The sequence below is a fragment of the Mobula hypostoma genome, chromosome 1 (genome assembly GCF_963921235.1).
Source record: "Mobula hypostoma chromosome 1, sMobHyp1.1, whole genome shotgun sequence".
In the NCBI taxonomy this organism is placed as follows: domain Eukaryota; kingdom Metazoa; phylum Chordata; class Chondrichthyes; order Myliobatiformes; family Myliobatidae; genus Mobula; species Mobula hypostoma.
Window position 1 is genome coordinate 121431489 of NC_086097.1, and position 22434 is coordinate 121453922.

Sequence of the window (22434 nt, forward strand, 5' to 3'; positions counted from 1 at the left end):
GTAATTGGACAGTGCAGGCTTGTTGGGCTGGAAGGGCTTGTTACTATGCTGTAAATCTAAATCAAGCTATATTTGTACATTTTGGTTTATAAAAACAGGTTACAAATTGATCACTGTTGTTGCTAGGTCGAATAGCACAGATGCTGTGAGTTTCTACCATTTTAAATAGTTTATTTATTTTCCTGTCAACTCTGTATTGATTCAATTAAAACAGTTACTGGATTTTATGGACCTGTGTATGAAACGCAATGTACAAATGCATTCCCTGATGTTTTGTTGAAGGAACCAAACCTTTAGGTGGTAACTTGAAATAAATCCTTTCATTGTAGTGAAGGTTCATTAATGAAATATTCCTCACCTGGGAGTGCTGCTGTAATCTTCAGTTAATGTAATGAGAATATTTTGAGAATTTGTTCCTTGTTCTTTCCTGATTCAGCAACAGGCAGTAGCCAGTACCAAAGGAGGCACCATACACGTATTAAATGTTTTAGGATAATACTTCATTGGAATTACATAAAGGATAAAAACACAAAAACTCACTAAGATAAAGAAACATAATAATACTTATCAACCATATATAATGCTGGAAGGAACCTCAACTGTCTGACAGACTTTTCTACAATTTTGCTCTTTCAGCCTCTTTGCATTGATCATGATACAGCTGAAGACAAGATTCCAACATGCACAAAGAAGTTGTCCCTTTTATACCTTTTCAACCGTAGTATAACCCAAGTAGTTTTCCATAGCGTCAGGTTGTACCTTCATATCTCCCATGACCTTCAACCTTGACACATAACTTAAAAGACTAAAATACTGTTACCTACTTTGAAAACAGTGATTGGTACTTCTGTTCATTCTCAAAATATTCCCACATTCCAATAAGACACCAGTTTGTCTTACAACCTCCATTTTGTCTTATACTTGTGCACATACCAAAGAGGAGTCAAATATTAAGTCTTTCTTTACAGTTAAGAAAACAAAACTAAATATTTACTTCTGTTATGATCTTGTCAAATTCTCAGCAACGTTTCTTTTTAAACCTAAACACCCTTGTAATAAAGTGTAAAATACAAATTGCCTTCCTATTTACTTGTTCACATGCAGATTGCTTCCTGTGCAAATACTCAAAATTTCTCCTGCACGTCAATGTTTCTCACTGTTTAAAAGACGGTCTCTTTTCTTAATAACATGTATAACTTCCACAGTTTTCTACCTGCCACTTTTCTTTGCTCACCTGCTTAACGTGTCTATGTATTTTGCAGAGTCTTTACATCCTTCTCATGAACTACTTTTTCTTCTAGTTTGAATATTTTGCACCCTATCATTTCATCTGTCATTAGGTGAAACAATGAATGGTTGAGAGAAGGAAGAATAAGACCTAAAAGCTGAAAACCTTTTTAAAAAAAACTGTAGTTGCTGCACATCTGAAATTAAAAAATCTCAAGACAGGCAGCATCTGTGGAAAGAAAGACTGATCTAGGTATCCTGATGAAATGTTTGTAAACTGAAACACTAACTCTAGTTTCTCTTTTCACGGATGCTGTCTGACTTGCTGAATGAATCTAAGAATAAAATCTACATTGTCAACCTAACGTGTACCTTTTGTGTTTCGGCTTTGAAGTATTCATCAGTGGCTCAAATATTTCGAGAAATTGGAGCTTTGGAATTTCTAGCACAATTGCGACCCAATGTGGAGCCAAATATGCAGGTCTGCATTGATGAGATAATGGATGATCTGCTTAAACTGCCTGACACAATTGTGGATGCTGATCCAACTGTAGTCTATCAGTTACAGCCTTCAAAATCCTCTGACAAAGGTACTTTGTATTGGTTGATAATAAGCTTATGATATCTAATACTAAGAGTTGTATTACATGTGTGTAAACACTTTATAGATTTTGAATTCTCTGTATGTAGACAGATGTGCTGTATTTGTTTAGCCTTCAAGTTCAAGTTTAATTGTTATTCAACCATATATGAATACTCATGAGGTGTAAGTTCGAACAATACAAATTATGAACACTTAACAAATCTAGTGTTAGTAGTTAGCTTCATGGAATTGCTAGATTATAATATAAGACAATCTGGTTCAGCAACGCTCTATAGAGAAAAACCTGCATGTTTATGTGATCCCAGAACGATCAATATGCTTGATTTTTGAGCTGCTCTCTGACATGACATCAGGTGCTATTCATTTTGGTTACTCGTGGGTAGTAATGTTTACCAAGCCACTGAGGTATATATCAGAAAAAATTACTTTTTAATAGAAGTCTGTATGAGTCTCCTGGTAGCACCTCTGACCAAAAGAATTACATTGGTAAATTGAATTTTATTCTATTCTGTTGGCACCTGTGACCTGAAGAATTGCATTGATAAATTGAACTTTTTCTATGTTCGATTTAAAATAAAACTCTTAGATAGGCAGGTGGATGATAGTAAAGTGGAGGGTTATGTGGGAGGGAAGAGTTATGTGGGAAGGTTAGAGTAGGTTAAAAGGTTGACACAACATCGTGAGCTGAACGGTCTATACTGTGCTCTAATGTTCTGTGTTTTAGACTGCAAGTAAAGAAAAAGAAATATACTTTATACAAAAAATGTTATGGCAGTTAAAATTAGCAGACTGAAGCAAATTATCTCCCATAAAAATGCTTTAGAAGAATAATAAACACAAGATTCTGAAGATGCTGGAAATCCAGAGCAACACACACAAAATGCTGGAGGAACTCACCAGGTCAGACAACATCTATGGAGAGGAATAAACAGTCAACGTTTTGGGTCGAGACACTTCATCAGGTCCTGAAGAAGTGGTTGTGATCTCTGGACAAAATCTTTCCTTTGTTTATACACTTTTACTTCCATAATATATAGTCATTGAGAAATTGGCCTCATCAGGCACTTTTTATTCATCAGGTCCTGATGGAGGATCTCGGCCCAAAATGTCGACTTTTTCTTCCTCTCCAGAGATGTTGCCTCACCTGCTGAGTTCTTTCTACATTTTGTGTTTATAATATAGTGTTTTGGAAAATTTTGTGGATTTTATAAATCAGATAAAAATGTTCTGAGCTGTGATTATGTGGTATTTCATTGAACAATTAAAATCTTAAATTCTTTAAAAAATATATTCTTTTACAGTAGTGTCCTCTGTACCACCTGAAGAGGGCACAACAGTTTTTGGTTACTTTCAGAAGCATAACTGCAATCAAGTGGAACCAAACAATCAAGTGCCCCGGAAAGCAGTTGGTGAGATTTCAAGAATGTTATCTGCTTGGATGCTTCTAGATATATTTTCTTTTCTTTTGAAAATTTAAACCTTGTGAATTACAAACGTTTGTAAAACACGAGTACCTTCATGTACTTTTACTCTTTATTCAAATATAAAAAACATTATGCAATAAGGAAGATTTGGCAGTGTAGTGAGAGTTTGTGGTTCAATATAAAGGCTTACTAAAAGTGACTAAGATATCAGTTGGGACATCTTAAAACTGGCATCAAGTTAGTACCAAGTATTTAATACATCAATGCAACCCCACTTAAGTTTTATGCAATTGAGTGGATCTTACAGTCCTGCAAAACATGTAGTTTATGTGCTCTACAAAACTCTTCTAAGCAGATCAATGACTCCTTATTCTGCAGTGTTTTCCACTTTGGTGTCTTCCCTTTAAAGATTTCAGCCAAACATGCTATTGTGTCAGGAGAGAAGTGATACAATATTTTCAGAGTGCTGGTGTTACCATTCCTTTTGATATATTAGTACTAGTTTACTTTTGGAAATATTTCAGAATAATTCTTTTTTTGCTGACACAGAAAGCAAATAATTGGAGAGATTGGCTCATCTCATTTGGAGGTAGGTAGGACGTTTGAACATTGTCTCCTGGTACTACTATCAGAGAGACTTGAAGTTGGTTCCTTTCTGTGTGTTTCTCTGTCAGTTTGACTGGTCTTGGAATTATGTAGATGTAAGGATGTTACATGTCTTCAATGAGGTTTGCAGGATATTATTCACACGTTTTATTTCTGTCCTTCTAGAAAAAGCATGTTTTGACAGGTAGGATCAGCATGCTTGTCTGAGGAGTCACATTGGAATTGTTAGGCTCAATCAGAGCTGTTGCTATGAGATTGCTAAGCATAGGAGTGCACACTAACGTAGGTGTGTCTATGCCATGAGAGGATTTGAAGAATCAGCATCAGGAGTGTTATCACTATCTTATGTGATATGAAATTTGGTGTTTTGTGGCAACAGTACAGTGATAAGACATAACATTACTATAAATTATGAAAGAAATAAATAGTACCAAGAGAAGGAATACTGAGTTAAGAAATCTGATGATGAAGGGAAAGAAACTATGACTGAATCATAGACCACCACAGAGAATTGCTGCAGTAACACCCAATCAGGTTGCCCACCAACTGATACTAAATGGTCGACCAAATAACAAGGAACAGAGGAAAAAGAAAAAGTAACATCAGGAGGTGGAGTCGGCTCTCTCAAATGGGAATAACAACTTCCCACCTCTCACTCTAGAAGAATTAAAGGATGAAGTATCACAGCTAAAATCCAACAAAGCTGCTGTCATAGATGGGATTCTTAATGAATTCATTAAACATCTTGGACCTAAAACACTCCACCGGCTTCTGTCCCTTTTTAACTGTTGCCTAAGATCATTAAAGATACCTAAAAAGTGGAGAAGAACCAAAGTGGTTGCTCTCCTAAAACCCAATAAAGACCCCAACATTCCTAAAAACTACCGACTGATTTCCCTGCTCTGCACCCTCTATAAACTCTATGAGAGACTCCTACTGAAAAGAATATCCCCCTTAGTCGAAGATCTTCTAACACCAGACCAAGCTGGGTTCAGGCCAGGCCGCTCTTGCTGCGGTCAAGTCCTGAACTTAACCCAGTATATCGAAGATGGCTTTGAAATGCGACAAATTACAGGGGCAGTATTCGTTGACTTAACAGCAGCATATGACACTGTGAATCACAGAGCCCTTCTACTGAAATTATCTAAACTGTTAAAGAATGAAACCACAGTCAAAGTAATAAGAAGCCTCCTAGAAAATCATAGATTTTATGTAGAAATGAATGGAATTAAGAGTAGGTGGCATCCACAAAAGAACGGACTACCACAGGGATCAGTCCTGGCACCTCTACTATTTAATGTCTACACAAACGACCAACCAACCTTTCCTAACACATGCAGGTTTATCTATGCAGACGACCTATGCATAGCAACACAAGCTAACTCCTTTCAAGAAGTTGAAGTACGACTTACAGCAGTCCTCGAAACAATGAAGCTGTATTATGAAAAATGGTCTCTGAACCTAGATCCATCAAAAACTCAAGTGTGTGCATTCCACCCGAGCAATCAAGAAGCAGCTCGGAAACTCGATCTTCTGGTGTGGGAAGGAGCTCGAACACCATCCGACTCCAATTTACCTGGGCGTGACACTGGATAGGGCGCTCTCATTTGCCACACACATCCAAAAACTCTGAGGGAAAGTTGGCTGTCACAATTCTCTCTTGAAAAAATTAGCAGGCATGAAATGGGGCGCTAATGCTCACACACTTAGATCAACTGCCCTAGCGCTCTGCTATGCACCTGCAGAATACTGTGCACCTGTGTGGAGCAGATCAGCCCATGTGAAGAAAATAGACCCATTGTTTAATGAAGCCTGCAGAATAAACACGGGCACACTGCGCCCCACATCCATTAACATCATTTATAGACTTGCAGGCATTGCTCCCCTAGAGATCCGAAGACACACTACAACAAAAATTGAAAAAGATAAACAGAACCGGGATCCACGGCACCCACTACATCATCATGTGCCAGTTTCCAACCGCCTAAAATCGAGGAAAAGCTTTGCTACAGTGGAAGAACTAGCGCACGGAACATCCCCCCCAAACATACAAGATTGAACTCTGGCAACAAACAGAAGCCAGAACCCCACCAAACAATTCAGTGCAAAACCCCACAGAAATGTTGCCAGACAGGGTACTGCTTGACAGATGGAAATGGTGCAGTCTCAACAGAGCGAGAGCGGGAGTTTGTAGGACAGGAGACAATATAGTGAAGTGGGGTTTAAAGACCAGAGAATCCCGTGAGTGTGGTGAAAAGGTGCAGAAAATTGAACCCGTTCTGCACAACTGCTCACTCTCACCTGATTTAGCTGACACTGACCTGCTCAACATCAACAAAACAACACAAAAGTGGCTGACTGTCTGGTGTGACAAGCTATGATGATGACTGAATCGTTGAGTATGGGTTTTCAGGCACCGAACCTTCATCCCTGATGGTAGTAATGGGCAGAAGGATGTTGGGAGATCTTGATGATGGATGTTGCTATCTTGAAGATGTCCTCGATGATAGGGAGGGTTATGCCTGTCATGGAGGTGGCTGAGTTCGCAACCCTCTACAGCTTTTGCAATCATGTGCACTGGACCAGGCTTTAATGCAGCCAGTCAAACTGCCTTTCACTGTAAATGTATAGAGATTTGCAAGACTTTGGTGACATAGCATTATCATCATTATGTGCCAAGTTGTATGATGTGGGCAATCAAGGTCTCATGACCATGATTGTTCTTGGCATATTTTGCTACAGAAAGGGTTTGCTGTTGCTGCGTTCTCGGCAGAGTCTTTACAAAATAGGTGACCCCAGCCATTAGAATCAGAATCAGGTTTATTATAACCACGTAACCATAACCATATAATAATTACAGCATGGAAACAGGCCATCTTGGCCCTTCTAGTCCGTGCTGAACTCAATCACTGGCATGTGACATGAAATTTGTTAACTTAGCAACAGCAACTCAATGCAATACATAATCTAGTAGAGAGAGGAAAAAAATAATAAATAAAATAAGACATAGTATTTAAAAAATGTGCAAAAAACAAAAATACTGCATATTTAAAAAAAAGGTGAGGTAGTGCCCAAAGCTTCAAGGTCCATTTAGGAATCGGATGGCAGAGGGAAAGAAGCTGTTCCTGAATCGCTGAGTCTGTGCCGTCAGGCTTTTGTACCTCCTACCTGATGGGAACAGTGAGAAAAGGGCATGCCCTGGGTGCTAGAGGTCCTTAAAAATGGACGCTGCCTTTCTGAAACACCGCTCCCTAAAGATGTCCTGGGTACTTTGTAGGCTAGTGCCCAAGATGGAGCTGACTAGAATTACAACCTTCTGCAGCTTCTTTCGGTCCCGTGCAGTTGCCCCTCCATACCGGACAGTGATACAGCCTGTCAGAATGCTCTCCACAGTACAACTATAGAAGTTTTTTGAGTGTATTTGTTGACATGCCGAATTTCTTCAAACTCCTGATAAAGTATAGCTGCTGTCTTGCCTTCTTTATGCCTTCATGTGTTGGGACCAGGTTAGATCCTCAGAGATCTTGACACAGTGGAACTTGAAGCTGCTCTCTCTCTCCACTTCTGATCCCTCTATGAGGATTGGTATGTGCTCCTTTGTTTTACCCTTCCTGAGGTCCACAATCAGCTCTTTCATCTTACTGACGTTGAACGCCAGGTTGTTGCTGCGGCACCATTCCACTAGTTGGTATATCTTACTCCTGTATGCCCTCTCGTCACCACCTGTACCGTCAGCAAATTTGTAGATGGTATTTGAGCTATGCCTAGCCACACTGTCATGTGTGTACAGAGAGTAGAGCAGTGGGCTAAGCACACACCCCTGAGGTGCGCCACTGCTGATCGTCAGTGAGGAGGATATGTTATCACCAATCCGCACAGATTGTGGTCTTCCAGTTAGGAAGTCGAGGATCCATTTGCAGAGGGAGATACAGAGGCCCAGGTTCTGCAACTTCTCAATCAGGATTGCGGGAATGATGGTATTAAATGCAGAGCTATAGTCGATGAACAGCATCCTGATGTAGGTGTTTGTGTTGTCTAGGTGGTCTAAAGTCGTGTGGAGAGCCATTGAGATTGCATCTGCCATTGACCTATTGTGGCAATAGGCAAATTGCAATGGGTCCAGGTCCTTGCTGAGGCAGGAGTTCAGTCTAGTCATAACCAGCCTCTCAAAACATTTCATCTCTGTTGGTGTGAGTGCTACAGGATGATAGTCATTAAGGCAGTCCACATTATTCTTCTTGGGCATTGGTATAATTGATGCCTTTTTGAAGCAAGTGGGAACTTCTGTCATTATCAATATTCTCAGAGATTGCCTGCCTGGCGTCAGTTGTCGCATTACCAGGACTTGTGGTATGCAGCAGCTGCTGATATGACTATCCATCACCTGCTCCCATGGCTTCATGTGACCCGGATCAGGGGACTACGCAGGTGCTACTTCTTGCCCAAGGGTGACCTGCAGGCTAGTGACCTCCTTGCATATCCTTTGGTAGAGACATATCTCTGCCCCATCACCCGGTGATATAGCAAACTTCTTCAAAATCCTGCTGATGTAGAGCTACTGGCATGACTGCTTCATGATTCTGTGAATACTTCCGAGGCACCTCTAAATGGGCGAATTCGTGGCGGAGCAGCTGGATGGATACGTTTAAATATTCCCATTTCAGCCTGCTGTAGCTGAGAATCACAACTGCAAACATGGCTTTTGCTCGGGGCTACTAGTGCGTTGGAAAAAAAGTCTAGGTTTTTGACTACTATTACTGACTATCTTGCTGGCAAACGCACAGTCTGTGGTAAATAAAATTGACGATCTCAGAGCTAGGGTGTTGTATCAGAGAGACATTAGGGGACAGTGTGCATCCTCTGCTTCATGGAATCCTGGTTAATACCTTACGTAATGGATGCAGTGATTCACATTGAAGGGTTCACTGTCAGGATAGGGCTGTCAAGTCTCTCAAAAGTAGCAGTGGAGGTGTTTGCCTCAAGACTAATTCCTCTTGGTGCATAAATGTCCAGTGATGTCCCAATTCTACTCACCAGACCTGGAATATCTCGCAATTAAATGCTGTCCATTTTACCTGCCGCAGGAGATTTCTGCCATCATTTTGGTAGCAGTGTACATTCCACCTCAGGCCAATGTCAAGCAGACTCTGGATGATCTGAGCAATGTAATCAACACGCATGAAACAGCACTCCCTGATGCCTTCACCATCATATTGGGGCATCTCAACCAGGCTAGTTTGAAAAAATCACCAAACAATTATCACCAACAAATCACTTGTAGTACCTGAGGAAGCAACACACTGGACCACTGTGCTTACCATACTGTTCCACACCCACACTTTGGAAAGTTTAATCACCTGGCTGTACTTTTACTCCCCGAGCATCGGCAGACACTGAAGACTGCAACCCGGTGTGGACAAGGGAAGCACAGGAGCACTTACAGAACTGCTTTGAATTGGTGGACTGAACTACATTTAGGGATTCATGTTCAAATCTGGATGAGCATGTTGTAGTTGTTACCAACTTCATTAAAACTTGCGTGGATGAGTGTGTGCCTACGAACACTTGCAATACATTCCCAAACCAAAAGCCATGGATGAATCAGAAGGTTCTTTGTCTGCAGAGGGCTGGATCTGTGGCTTTTAGGTCTGGCGATCCGGCCTATGCAAGAAAATCGGGTATGCCTTGCAGAGGGCTATCTCAGAAGCGAAGAAACGATTCTGAGCGAGGTTGGAAGCAACATCAGATGCACGTCAACTCTGGTAAGGTTTGCAGGATATTGCTTCCTACAAAGCAAAACCCAATAGCATGAATAGCCATGATGCTTTCACTACCAGACGAGCTCTGTGCCTTTTCTCCCCACTTTGAAAGGAAGAGTATAACTACAGATGTGAAGATCCCTGCTGCACCTGGTGATCTCTGTCTCAGAGGCCGATGTCAGGTGTCTTTCAGGAGGGTGAATCTTTGCAAGGTGGCAGGCCCCAATAAAGTAACTGGTAAGGCTCTGGAAACTTGTTCCAACCAGCTGGCGGGTGTACTGAAGGACATTTTCATCCTCTCATTGCTACGGTTGGAAGTTCCCACCAGTTTGAAAGGGGCAACAATTATACCAGTATCCAAAAAGAGTAGTGTGAGCTGCCTTAATGACTATCGTTCTGTAACACTCACATCTACGGTGATGAAATGCTTTGAAAGGTTGACCATGGTGAGAATCAGGTCCTGTCTCAGCAAGGACCTGGACCCATTTCAATTTGCCTATCACCATACTAGGTCTGCGGCAGACGTAACCTCAATGTCTCTTCACATGGCCTTAGATCACCTGGACTATACAAACACCTATGTCAGAGTGCTGTTCGTTGACTGTAGCTCAGTGTTTAACATGATCATTCCCACAGTCCTGATCTATAAATTACGAAACCTGGGCCTCTGTACCTCCCTCTGCAATTGGATCCTTGACTTTCTAACCAGAAGACCACAATATGTGCAGATTGGTATCATTATCTCCTCCTCTCTGGCAATTAACATTGGCACACCTCAGGGATATGTGCTTAGCCCACTGCTCTACTCACTCTGTACCCATGACAGTGTGGCTAGGCATAGAAATGCCATCTATAAATTTGCTGATGATACAATGATTGATAGCAGAATCTCAGATGGAGACGAGAGTGCATACAGGAGTGAGATATACCAGCTGGTTGAGTGGTGTCATAGCAATAACCTTGCACTCAATGTCAATAAGACCAGAGAGCTGATTGTGGACTTCAGACGAGGGAACACAAACCAATCCTCATGGAGGGATCAGAAGTGGAGAGAGTGTGCAATTTCAAGTTTCCTGGGTGTCAAGATCTCTGAGGATCTAACTTGGTCCCAACATATCAATGCGGCTATGAAGAAGGCAAGACAGTGGCTATATTTCATCAGGAGTTTAAGGAGATTAGGTTTGTCACCTAAGGTAGTCAAACTTCTACAGATGTACCGTGGAGAGCATTCTGACAGACTACATCACTTTTTTGTATGCGGGGCCGGGGGGGGGGTGGTAGTCTACTACACAGGACTGAAAGAAGCTACAAAAAGTTACATAGAAACATAGAAAATAAGTGCAGTAGGCTATTCGGCCCTTAGAGCCTGCACCACGATTCAGTATGATCATGGCTGATCATCCAACTCAGAACCCTGTACCTGCTTTCTCTCCATACCCCTGATCCCTTTAGTCACAAGGGCCATATCTAACTCCCTCTTAGATATAGCCAATGAACTGGCCTCAACTGTTTCCTGTGGCAGAGAATTCCACAGATTCACCGCTCTCTGTGTGAAGAAAGTTTTCCTCATCTTGGTCCTAAAAGGCTTCCCCTTTATCCTCAAACTGTGATCCCCCGTTCTGGACTTCCCCAACATCAGGAACAATCCTCCTGCATCTAGCCTGTCCAATCCCTTTAGAATTTTGTATGTTTCAGTAAGGTCCCCCCGCAATCTTCTAAATTCCAGCGAGTATAAGCCTAATCGATCCAGTCTTTCTTCATATGATAGTCCTGCCATCCCAGGAATCAATCTGATGAACCTTCTTTGTACTCCCTCTATGGCAAGAATGTCTTTCCTCAGATGAGGGGACCAAAACTGTACACAATACTCCAGGTGTGGTCTCACCAAGGCCTTGTACAACTGCAATAGAACCTCCCTGCTCCTGTATTCAAATCCTCTTGTTAAGAATGCCAGCATACCATTCGCCTTTTTCACCGCCTGCTGTACCTGCAGGCCCACTTTCAATGACTGGGGTACAATGACACCCAGGTCTCATTGCACCTCCCCTTTTCCTAATCGGCCACATAATAATCAGTTTTCCTGTTCTTGCCACCAAAGTGGATAACCTCACATTTATCCACATTAAATTGCATCTGCCATGAATTTGCCCACTCACCTAACCTATCCAAGTCACCCTGCATCCTCTTAGTATCCTTCTCACAGCTAACACTGCCACCCAGCTTCGTGTCATCCGCAAACTTGGAGATGCTGCATTTAGTTCCCTCGTCTAAATCGTTAATATATATTGTAAACAACTGAGGTCCCAGCACTGAGCCTTGAGGTACCCCACTAGTCACTGCCTGCCATTCTGAAAGGTCCCGTTAATTCCCACTCTTTGCTTCCTGTCTGCCAACCAATTCTCTATCCATATCAATAACGTACCCCAAATACTGTGTGCTTTAAGTTTGCACACTAATCTCCTGCGTGGGACCTTGTCAAAAGCCTTTTGAAAATCCAGATATACCACATCCACTGGTTCTCCCCTATCCATCCTACTAGTTACATCCTCAAAAAATTCTATAAGATTCGTCAGACGTGATTTTCCTTTCACAAATCCATGCTGACTTTGTCCGATGATTTCACCGCTTTCCAAATGTGCTGTTATCATATCTTTGATAACTGACTCTAGCATTTTCCCCACCACCGATGTCAGGCTAAAATTATAAAATTAGCTCCAACTTGGGTACTAGCCTCTGTGGTATCCAAGACATTTTTAAGGAGTGGTGCCTCACGAAGGTGGCGTCCATCATTAAGGACCCCCATTATTCAGGATATGGCCTCTTCTCATTGTTACTGTCAGGAAGGAGGCACAGAAACTCAAAAGCACACACTCAGCAATTCAGGAACAGCTTCTTCCCCTCTGCCATGTGATTCCCAAGTGGACCTCGAACCCATGAACACTACCTCACTTTTATTATTTCTGTTTTTGAACTATTTTTAAAATTAACTATTCATGTACAAATATATACTTTAATTTATTTATTTGTTTTTTTCCCTATATTATGTATTGCATTGTACTGCTACTGCCAAGTTAACAAATTTCATGACATATGCCAGTGATATTAAATCTGATTCTGATTATATCTATGTGTTGACCTCAGGATAGAACGTCGGAGATGTTCACAAGTAGGAACTTGAGGCTGTTCATCCTTTCCATTGTTGACCCTTCAATGAGAACCAGTGGGCTTTCTCCTGAAGTAAAAAATCAATTCCTTGGTCTTACTGATGTTGAGTGTGAGTTTGTAGTTGGGATACCACTCAACCAGCCAATTTGCCTCATCCCTGTGTGCCCCTTTGTTGCCATCTGAGATGTTACCATCAACAGTGGTGTCATCTGCAAATTTATAAATAGTGTTTGAACTGTGTAGTGTAGAAAGAGTCGGGCAGTGCGCTAAACACACATCTTTAACATCTAACAACAGGAATTCTGCAGATGCTGGAAATTCAAGCAACACATATCAAAGTTGCTGGTGAACGCAGCAGGCCAGGCAGCATCTCTAGGAAGAGGTACAGTCGATGTTTCAGGCCGAGACCCTTCGTCAGGACTAACTGAAGGAAGAGTTAGTAAGAGATTTGAAAGTGACCTTTCAAATCTCTTACTAACTCTTCCTTCAGTTAGTCCTGACGAAGGGTCTCGGCCTGAAACGTCGACTGTACCTCTTCCTAGAGATGCTGCCTGGCCTGCTGCGTTCACCAGCAACTTTGATCTTTACCATCTATGTTATTTGCCAGCAAGGAAGAGATGTTATCACTGATCATTAGTATTGGACAGTATTGCTTTGAACAGTCTCTATTCATCCACATGTCTGTGCACAAGAGAATGGGAATCCCGATTGTTAGACCGTGAAGTTGTCACTGGGTCGTCAAGCACCCCTTTCCTCGGGTGGCTGTTGATACGCTGAAGGTTGGGATGGATTTTATTGCTTGTCCTTGCTGAGCACTGCTCCCAAGAAATGGGAAATGATCCATGTAAACCAGAGGCTTATGTTGGATCCTGGTTAAGGGACAGTGATTTGTGGCAAGATTTGGAAGGCAAAGAATGTTTCTGTGCTTAGATCTATAGTTTAAGGCCCATCCTCTTATTTATTTAGAGATACAACGCAGTAACAAGTCTGCACCACCCAATTACACCTGTGTGACCAATTAGTCTACAAACCTATAATGTCTTTGGAAAGTGGGAGAAAACCTGAACACCTGTCGGAACCTCACACAGTCATGGGGAGAATGTAGAAACTTAGAGACAATGGTGGAAAATGAATCCGGGTTACTGGCATGGTCATAGCATTACACTAACCATTACGCTATTATGCTCTTGTATCTTATTGTTGAAATGCTTTAGAGTTAAATCTTTGGGCATATACATGCAAGAGTCATCTGCATGCTGTTTCATGACAACCAATTGAGATGGGAGTGATCCTAGGAGTAGAAATAACAAAGGTCCTGAATAACAAATGACAATCTCCTAAACACTCCGTAGATTAGGTTCCAGTGGGGATGTTGCTGCAGAGGAGGTGCAGTATTAGGGTAGGATTGTGAAGAGTGTTGCTGTAATGACAATAACACACACAAAATGCTGGACAAATTCAGCAGGTCAGGCAGTGCCTATGGAGAGAAATAAACAGTTGATGTTTCGGCCTGAGATCCTACATCAGGACTTGTGTTTACACTGTAATGACACATTCTTGCTTGACCATAATATCTGGTGGTATCAGGACTTGTAGCTTCCCTGTTAGTGTGGAATGGGCAGAGGGTAGTAACATCCTTTTTGTTAACACTGATATTTGACAAAGGGCAAGCAGGAGGAAGAACATTGCTTCCCAGTGGTTAATTTCACCAATATGTGGGCAGTTCACCTTTTCTGCAGAGCTAATGCGTGCTTTTATTGTGGGATTGGATGAAAAAAGATGGTGTGCTGTGGCTCACTTCCACTGTAAGCATCGCACGTGGCATTCAGTGTGTTATTAGTCTCGGCTGAAGATATGCTAACTTTATGATACTATTTTTTCCCAGTAGTTTAATTTTATTCTCTGTTTTTAGTTAATGATACAGTGAAATGTCTGAAGTATTCCACCTTCCCCTGGTTAACGCTGACTATGACAGACAGGCATGTTCTTCTATCGAATGAGAGGTAGGTCTTACCAGATTTTAAGTTCATAGAACACAGAACGTTACTGCAGAGTACAGGCCTTTCAACCCATGATGTTGTGCTGACTTTTTAACCTACTCTAGGATCAATCTAACTCTTCCCTCTGACATAACACTCCATGTTTCTGTCATCTATGTGCTATCTAAGAGTCTGTTAAATACCCTTAATTTATCTGCCTCTACCACTCTCCTGGCAAGACTTTCCACTCACCCACCACGCGTGTGTGTGTGTCTATCTCTCTCTCTATATGTATATATGTATGGGTATTGATACAGAATCTCCCCCCACCACCCCCAGTTGCTGCTGTTCCTGTCCGTGACTTGTGGTGCATCGGGGGGTAACCTTGCTGTTTCTTTAGTATTGTCTGTTTTTTAGATAAGGCCGAGTTGCTAGCTGAGCACTTTCCATCCGCGCTGGACTAAGCATGCAAGGAGGTGGCTGGATTTGAACTCAGGACCATTCACCTCGAAGTTTGGTGCTGAAGCCACTACACCACTGGCCGGCTATCCCTCCCCCATACTTTCTTCAAATCACCTTAATACCACCTTGTATTAGCCATTTCAGCCCTGGGAAGAAGGCAATGGCTGTCCATTTGATCTATACCTTTTATCATGCCTTTCATTGGTGATACAAATAATATCGGAGAAACAATGGTGTGTTTGGGAGAAGATATTAAATAGATATTGTGTGATTACCTATTAGTACCTTTCAAGCAGTTGATTCAGCTGGAACCCATGGGTATGCACATTATTTAAGGATTTACAGCAAATCCTTTAAGTATATTAGTGATTCTGACTGTCACCAAAGATATAATGCAGCGTGTTCTCGGTAAATAATTCAGCATTGTGATATAATGGAAATCCAATTTCCCGCATTTTTGAAAATGTCTTCTAGAAGCTAAAAGGTCCATAAGAGTGCACATTTTGATTTAAATTCATTGTTAGATTATCAAATCTGCTGAGTGTTTCCAGCATTTTCTATTTTCATTAGATTATCAATTCCTGATGAACTCAACTGATGCAGAATACAGTGACCAAATTAGGGAGTAAATGGTGTGGCAGCGTTTTCTCAATAAGTATGAATTGTTGGTAAGGGTCATTAAAACCAACAATGGAGCAAAGAATTAGCAAAAAGAATTAAACAAAAATATATAGACATTTTCTATACCCAAGAAAACCTGACTGAGGGGTAATGCTTTATATGCTTATTAAAATATGAAAGATTCTCATTTTGGGGCCACATGCATAAGTTGTAATGCACAGAAATCATTACAATTGCCAATTTATTTGGCTTTCTACTAACCCAAAGAAATAGATTTCTACAAGGATCTGAGCTTCACACAATATGGCTGTCTCACTGTTTTCTAGCAGCACCCATTCAAATCTTCAAGTTCGAGTTTATTCTCATTCAACCATACACATTTTTCCTAAGTGAAACATTATTCCTCTGGGACTGAGTTACAAAACACAGTATATATAGTCAGACACAGCACATACAGTAATGATCCAAAACATACAATCACCAGTTAGTATTAGCAGAAGTCCCTGCGTGACATGGCCTGAAGATGGGCAGGTTGCCATAAGGTGCTTATGTAAGGTAGCATGATGTTATCTGCACTATTATAATAGTAGTAGCAGTCATAGTCATACTTTATTGATCCTGAGGGAAATGATACAAACAGTAGTATAAATATATGAAGCAGCAACAAAGAAAGATGAAGAGTGACCAGTGCAGGAATAGAGTGTGTCTGTGAGTTGGGGAGTGTGTGGATGAGGGAGGTGGGGTGGGTGTTGTGACTGCAGTGCATTCAGACAGAATGTGCATGTGTGCTGGGTGGCTGCATGGTGCTAAGAAATCTAACAGCTTGGGGCAAGAAACTGTTATCCAGCCTGAAAGTTCTGTTTCTTATTATGCTGAACCTTCTGCCTGATGGCAGGAGGTCATGAAGATTGCAGGAAGGATGTCAGGAGTTTTTGATAGTGTTGGAGGCACTGCGAAATATATTCTTGAATATGTAATGTGGAAAAAATTGAACATACCTAATCTGTATTTCTTTTGTTGAACAGCTCCTTGACCAGTACTAATCATACTTTAGTTCGCAATACCTGCGAGCTTTTACAAGATGTCATCATGCAGGATTTTCCAGCTGAGATCTTCCTTCAGCGGCCAAAGATTGTTCAGGTGCAAAAGACACAATTCATTTTCATTAAGTTGAATATTCTTTAAGCACATGGTAGAATAACATCTTACCAATTTCAGAGTTTACGAACTGACCGTGAAAGAAGGCCATGTCTATGGAACATGTTTGAAAGGATAATTTGTGTTCTACTGTAATTATGATGTCAACTCATTAAGTTGACAATTGGGAATGGTCCGTTCCCCCCCCCCCCCCCCACTTTCTGCTTTCTGCAGGGATCGCTCCCTATGTGCCTCCCTTGTCCATCCGTCCCTCCTGGCACTTACCCTTGCAAGCGGAACAAGTGCTACATCTGCCCCTACACCTTCTCCCTCACTACCATTCAGTGCTCCAAACAGTCCTTCCAGGTGAGGCAGTACTTCACCTGTTGTGAGTCTGTTGGGGTCATACAGTGTGTTCGGTGCTCCCGGTGTGGTCTCTTGTCTGTCGGTGAGACCCAATGTAGATTGGGAGACTGCTTCGCCGAGCATCTACACTCCGTCTGCCGGAACAAGCGGGATCTCTCAGTGCCCACCCATTTTAATTCCTCTTACCATTCCCATTCCAATACGTCCATCCATGGCCTCCACCACTGTTGGGATAAGGCCATACTTAGGTTGGAGGAACAACACCTTGTATTCCGTTTGGGTAGCCTGCAACCTGATGGCATGAACATTGATTAATTAACTTTGACTATTCAAACTGGGAATCTAAGACCTGTTTTTGCATGGGTTACTATGTCAATTCCCATCTTGGCTGCTGTTGGGGAATTTAGAGAAGCCATCGCATCATCTTCCTTCAGATAAATTCTTTAACTTCGCAAGCATATCAGGTGCGACTGATGGGACCAAGCAGAATAATAGTTCGGCATGGACTAGATGGGCCAGATGGCCTCTTTCTGTGATGTTGTGCTCTGACTCTATGGAATAAATTGGCTTTTTTGGTATGGTATTCAATTTATTGAGGAGGCAAAGGAAATCTATTAATAATAGAAACAAAAAAAAGGAAAATTGCAACAGACCAGAATTATGGAGAAGTGATAGTTTCAGGTCAATGGCTTTTCATCAGATTTCCAACTTAAATGCTGCTTTAATTTTGAATGAATTGCAAATTTTATCGCCATCATGAACTGCTTCCATTTCCACTTCTTTGCCATTCCAGAGGAGTGGTTAAAAAGTGGAGAGGTATGTTGAAGATTAAAGATAAATATTAAAAGAATAGCTTTATTTATCACATGTACATTGAAACATTGAAATGTACAGTGATATGCGTCATTTTGTGTCAATGACCAGCACAGGATTGTACTGGGGCAGCCTGCAGGTATTGCCGTGCTTCTGGCGCCAAAGACGTACCGGTTGGTAGATTAATTGTTCATTGCAAATTGTCCCTTGATTAGGCTAGGATTAAATGGGAGATTGCTGAGTGATATGGCTTGAAGGGTGGAAGGGCCTATACAGCGTTGTGTCTCAATAAATAAATAAATAAACAAACAAACAAACATAGTGTGCCCACAATTCCCTAAACTTAAGAGATGGCAAATACACAATACTAACAATATGAATCTTTCATACATCAAAATGCTGTACTGATGAAAACCTTTTAAATAACGATCTTTATGAAGAACTTTGCTTAGAAATTGCCATTAATTGAGAAAATATGATTAAATTAAGTGTCACAGAAATTAATGTTGGATTCTGGTAAGGCTGAGATGGGGCAGTGACCCAAACAAAGATCAACGATTTTAGATACACTTAAACCTGGGTCATGAATGTTTGTCAGCTCTAATGATGATTTAGAACGAAATGAATTAAAATGATCATGCCTCATTCATTTAAAATTGTAATGGAGGTCATCTGAGTGAGGAGAGAGTATAAAATCCAATTACGCAGTTATAATGCTGTATTATACACATACAATCCAGGCAAGCTCGCTTTCAGTAAACCAGATTAGACAAACTGTTGGTACTAGAGTTATCTCTTCATCTTAAGTAACATATTCTGACTGCTTTTTCCCAAGTCTGCGTTTGGAGAGTACTGTATTGTTCAGTTAGACACTGTCTTACACTGAAATACATAGTGATTAAGCTCCAATTCTGCAGAAGATTGTGCAGTGCTCTGGCATTCTTAGGACTGAATATCAAGTTGTATTTGATTCTTCCTCACTTTATGCTCCTCATTCCTTTACATGTCAAGTTAAATTATAAAACTGTTAGAAACTTTTTAAAATAGAATGTGGAGCTAATGTCTACGTGATATCTCTTATCTTCATTATATAATTCCTTAACATTACTTTTCAAATAATGTATTCCATTTTTGGACTAGCTTCCTTTTCTTAGCAATTCTATTCTTTTTTGTTCTTGGTAGATTTGTTACTCTTTCTATTATTGTGTGCATAATTACTTCCTATCATGGGAAGTCTTGCCTCTAGTGAACAGCAGGGCAGCCACTTTTCCAAACTAAAATATTTTGTGACAATCTCATGTTAATAATGTAAGATCCTAAAGCTTTGTGTCTTGTGTTTTAGAAGCAAATTTGACCAACGTTTATTCTTTGTGCCTTCGTGAACCATTCTAATACTATTTATTAACACTGCATACAAAGGTGTTTTGATAAGCTGTTTCCTGAACAATACAATGCTAAATTCACTAATTCAGTTACTTGACAGCAAGTTTGTCATACTTTTTAAACTTAATCTTTGCTTACCCACAGAGTGCTTATTTTTGTAATCAATAAAGCAATTTAGTTACTATTTTTTACATTATTTTAGGGTTTCTAGATGGCATTTTGATTATTCTCATTTGAGCCTTTCCTTGTCTGGGTACTGAGGCATTTGTGGTATCCTTATTGTCACTGTAATTGAGTATGTTGGCTCAGGTGGAGAATCAAACTGTATAGTGGATTCTGGTTAATAGGGACAGATCAGGACCAATACATTTTGGCCCAATTAAGCAGCTGTCGAAATTCACAGAAGTTTCATAGAAATAGTTAAAAAGGACTGAAAAAGAGAAACTACCATTTAACTGAGTGACAAATTAGGTATTTAAATGAATCACAGAACAAATTAGAGCAGTGCCGATGTTACTATAGTACTATTAAAGTGTGTGTATTAGTTGCTAACAGTTATCGATGGAGGAATTCATCCAGTGTATGCTCTATGAGGTGTTCAGGGAGGGGTAGCTCACTCACTTTGGTCTCTACATGACATTCAGCTCTCACCTGTGGCTCCAAGCCATACCCTGGTACACCACTTTGACAGGTGGGCGAAACCAAGTGTTGGAAGTCGGCGGGCCTCATATCTAATGAAATAGGGACATGTCTGTGAAGTCATCGGTAGATCTGGTGGATGAGATCAACAGTGAGATCTGACGGCAGTTCTGCAATACTTCATTAAGAAGGAAGGATATCATAAGGCACAGAAGAAGTCATAGCAACCAAGGAAGACCCCAGTTTGTGACGACTGCTCGTGCCATTGGACTTGGATTTCTGAGGTCGAGAGAGTGGAACTGTCCCAATGCAACGGCTTTTCCACTTTAAAAACACTCCCACACATGTTTCCCCATCATCATTAGGTATGATGAAAAACCAACACGTTGCTGTGTTCTTTTCATTGACTATAAATGAACAAAATTAGTGCAGATACCTAATGCAGGTAATGGACTACATTCATAAAATGCTTCCAGTGATTGCATCCTCCAAATCTCCATTTTCATTGTAACATTCAAGATGGTTGTCGATACCTTCAATTTATTTGTAGTTCCTAACTTGCTGAAGTAGTGAAATCGTTCCATTTACATTCCTGGCCATTTCTGGCATTTCCAAGCTTGGAACCCGTAGTGAGCTGAACAGTTCCAAATTATCTTACTGCTATTTTTCTCGCCAACTATCAGTGATGAAAATCATTGCTTTTTGAACACAAACACATGCAATTGCAGCTATTTAAAAACTGTTTGCTCTAAGCAGTGTTGTGTCATCTGGACCAGTGAACTGGTGTCCACTCTATGTTTTTTATTCAGTGGACTCTGGATAATCGGGCTGTTGTTTAATCAGAGTAGCCGCTTATTTGGGACAACTCTTAAAGAACAAAAATTAATTGAGAAAATAGCCAGGGTTTCCTCCTTTTATTTGGGACCCTGTGTTGCTTAATTAGGACAGGAGACTGCTGCTGAACAGTTTCTAACTAGCGGCAGTTGGGTGCACTTGTGTGGTTGTTAGCACACTGTGCTAAGAATGAACAGTTTTTTAAATAACATGAGTTGCATATGCTTGGATTATGACATTATTTCATGCAGGAAGGCATTATCTGCACTAGGTGTTTGCACTGATTTTGTTTTTTACAGTCAATCAAAAGAACATGGCAGTGTACACTGCATACACAGTCTTATAGTTCTGTATTAGTTCAAAGATTCAAAGGTTCATTTATTATCAAAGCATGTATCCATATACAACTCTGAAATTTGTCTTCTCCAGATAGCCATGAAACAAAGAACACCATGTTGTTAATAGAGAAACATCAAACCCACTCTCCCCCCCACCAAACGGCATCCCGATCATCAACCCCCAAAACCCTCCTCCCCCCCCACAAAACAGGAACATCAACCCACAAAAAACAACCCTTCTTCTGCACAGAAACACTAACAGAACACAACAGAACATCAACCCCCAAGCACCCTCCCCTAGCACAACAAAATGTAAAAGGAACAGATGATCAAAAGTACAGAATATTAAAAACCCCAAGTATGAAAATAGTCCACAGTCCATAAATACAATAGTCCAATCCATAAAAGCAGAACCCCGATACCATCCTGCGATATCATTGACATTCACCAAAAGAGAGGGACACCACACAAGGCAAAGAGGCCTACCTGCTTGCCACAGTGAGCCACACAGCGATAGGCCACTCAAATCTCTTCTCCGGCAGCAATCAAATGCACGATGCTGCATCTGCCTTGATGTCTCAATCTTCCTCGACACTTTAATCAGTGATTAATAGGTGCTTTAACTGGCGAAATGGAGTCGAACATTGGCTTCGGCCTCGTCTAGAAGTTTCTTCACATTGAGGCTGTCTGAGTACGCACTCACTTCCTGGAATCTTTTCGCAGGCAGCAAAGTGCCAGATCACTCAAATAATCTCCAAACTGTCAATTGCAGGCTCTGATAGTCCCAGAAACATATTTAAGGTGAAAAATAGGTGTAAAAAAAGTAAAAAAGACATTTTTTCCAATTTGTTCTGTATTTCATTTAAATACGTAATTTGTTACTCAGTTAAATGGTAGTTTGTCTTTTTTCACTATCTTTTTAACATGAAACTTCGGCTAATTGAGGAAGCGCTTAATTGGGCTAAAATGTACTGGTGTGTCCCAATAAACTGCAATCCTCTGTATTTACTTATATTTGTGGGAGTTTATTTTTGATTTTTAATGTGATCATAATTGTTTAAACTGTTTTTAATATTT

The 22434-nt window shown here is 40.8% G+C and overlaps 1 protein-coding gene across 3 annotated transcripts in view; it reads left to right on the plus strand.

Annotated features, from left to right (window-relative positions):
* rttn (rotatin) overlaps nucleotides 1–22434 on the plus strand; it is a 270714-nt gene that overhangs the window by 12047 nt on the left and 236233 nt on the right. For all 3 annotated transcript variants that reach the window (XM_063055143.1, XM_063055124.1, XM_063055134.1), the window contains 4 exons: nucleotides 1622–1817; nucleotides 3133–3240; nucleotides 14698–14788; nucleotides 16873–16987. In XM_063055143.1, coding sequence (XP_062911213.1) covers nucleotides 1622–1817; nucleotides 3133–3240; nucleotides 14698–14788; nucleotides 16873–16987 — 510 coding nt within the window. The remainder of the gene's footprint in view (nucleotides 1–1621; nucleotides 1818–3132; nucleotides 3241–14697; nucleotides 14789–16872; nucleotides 16988–22434) is intronic.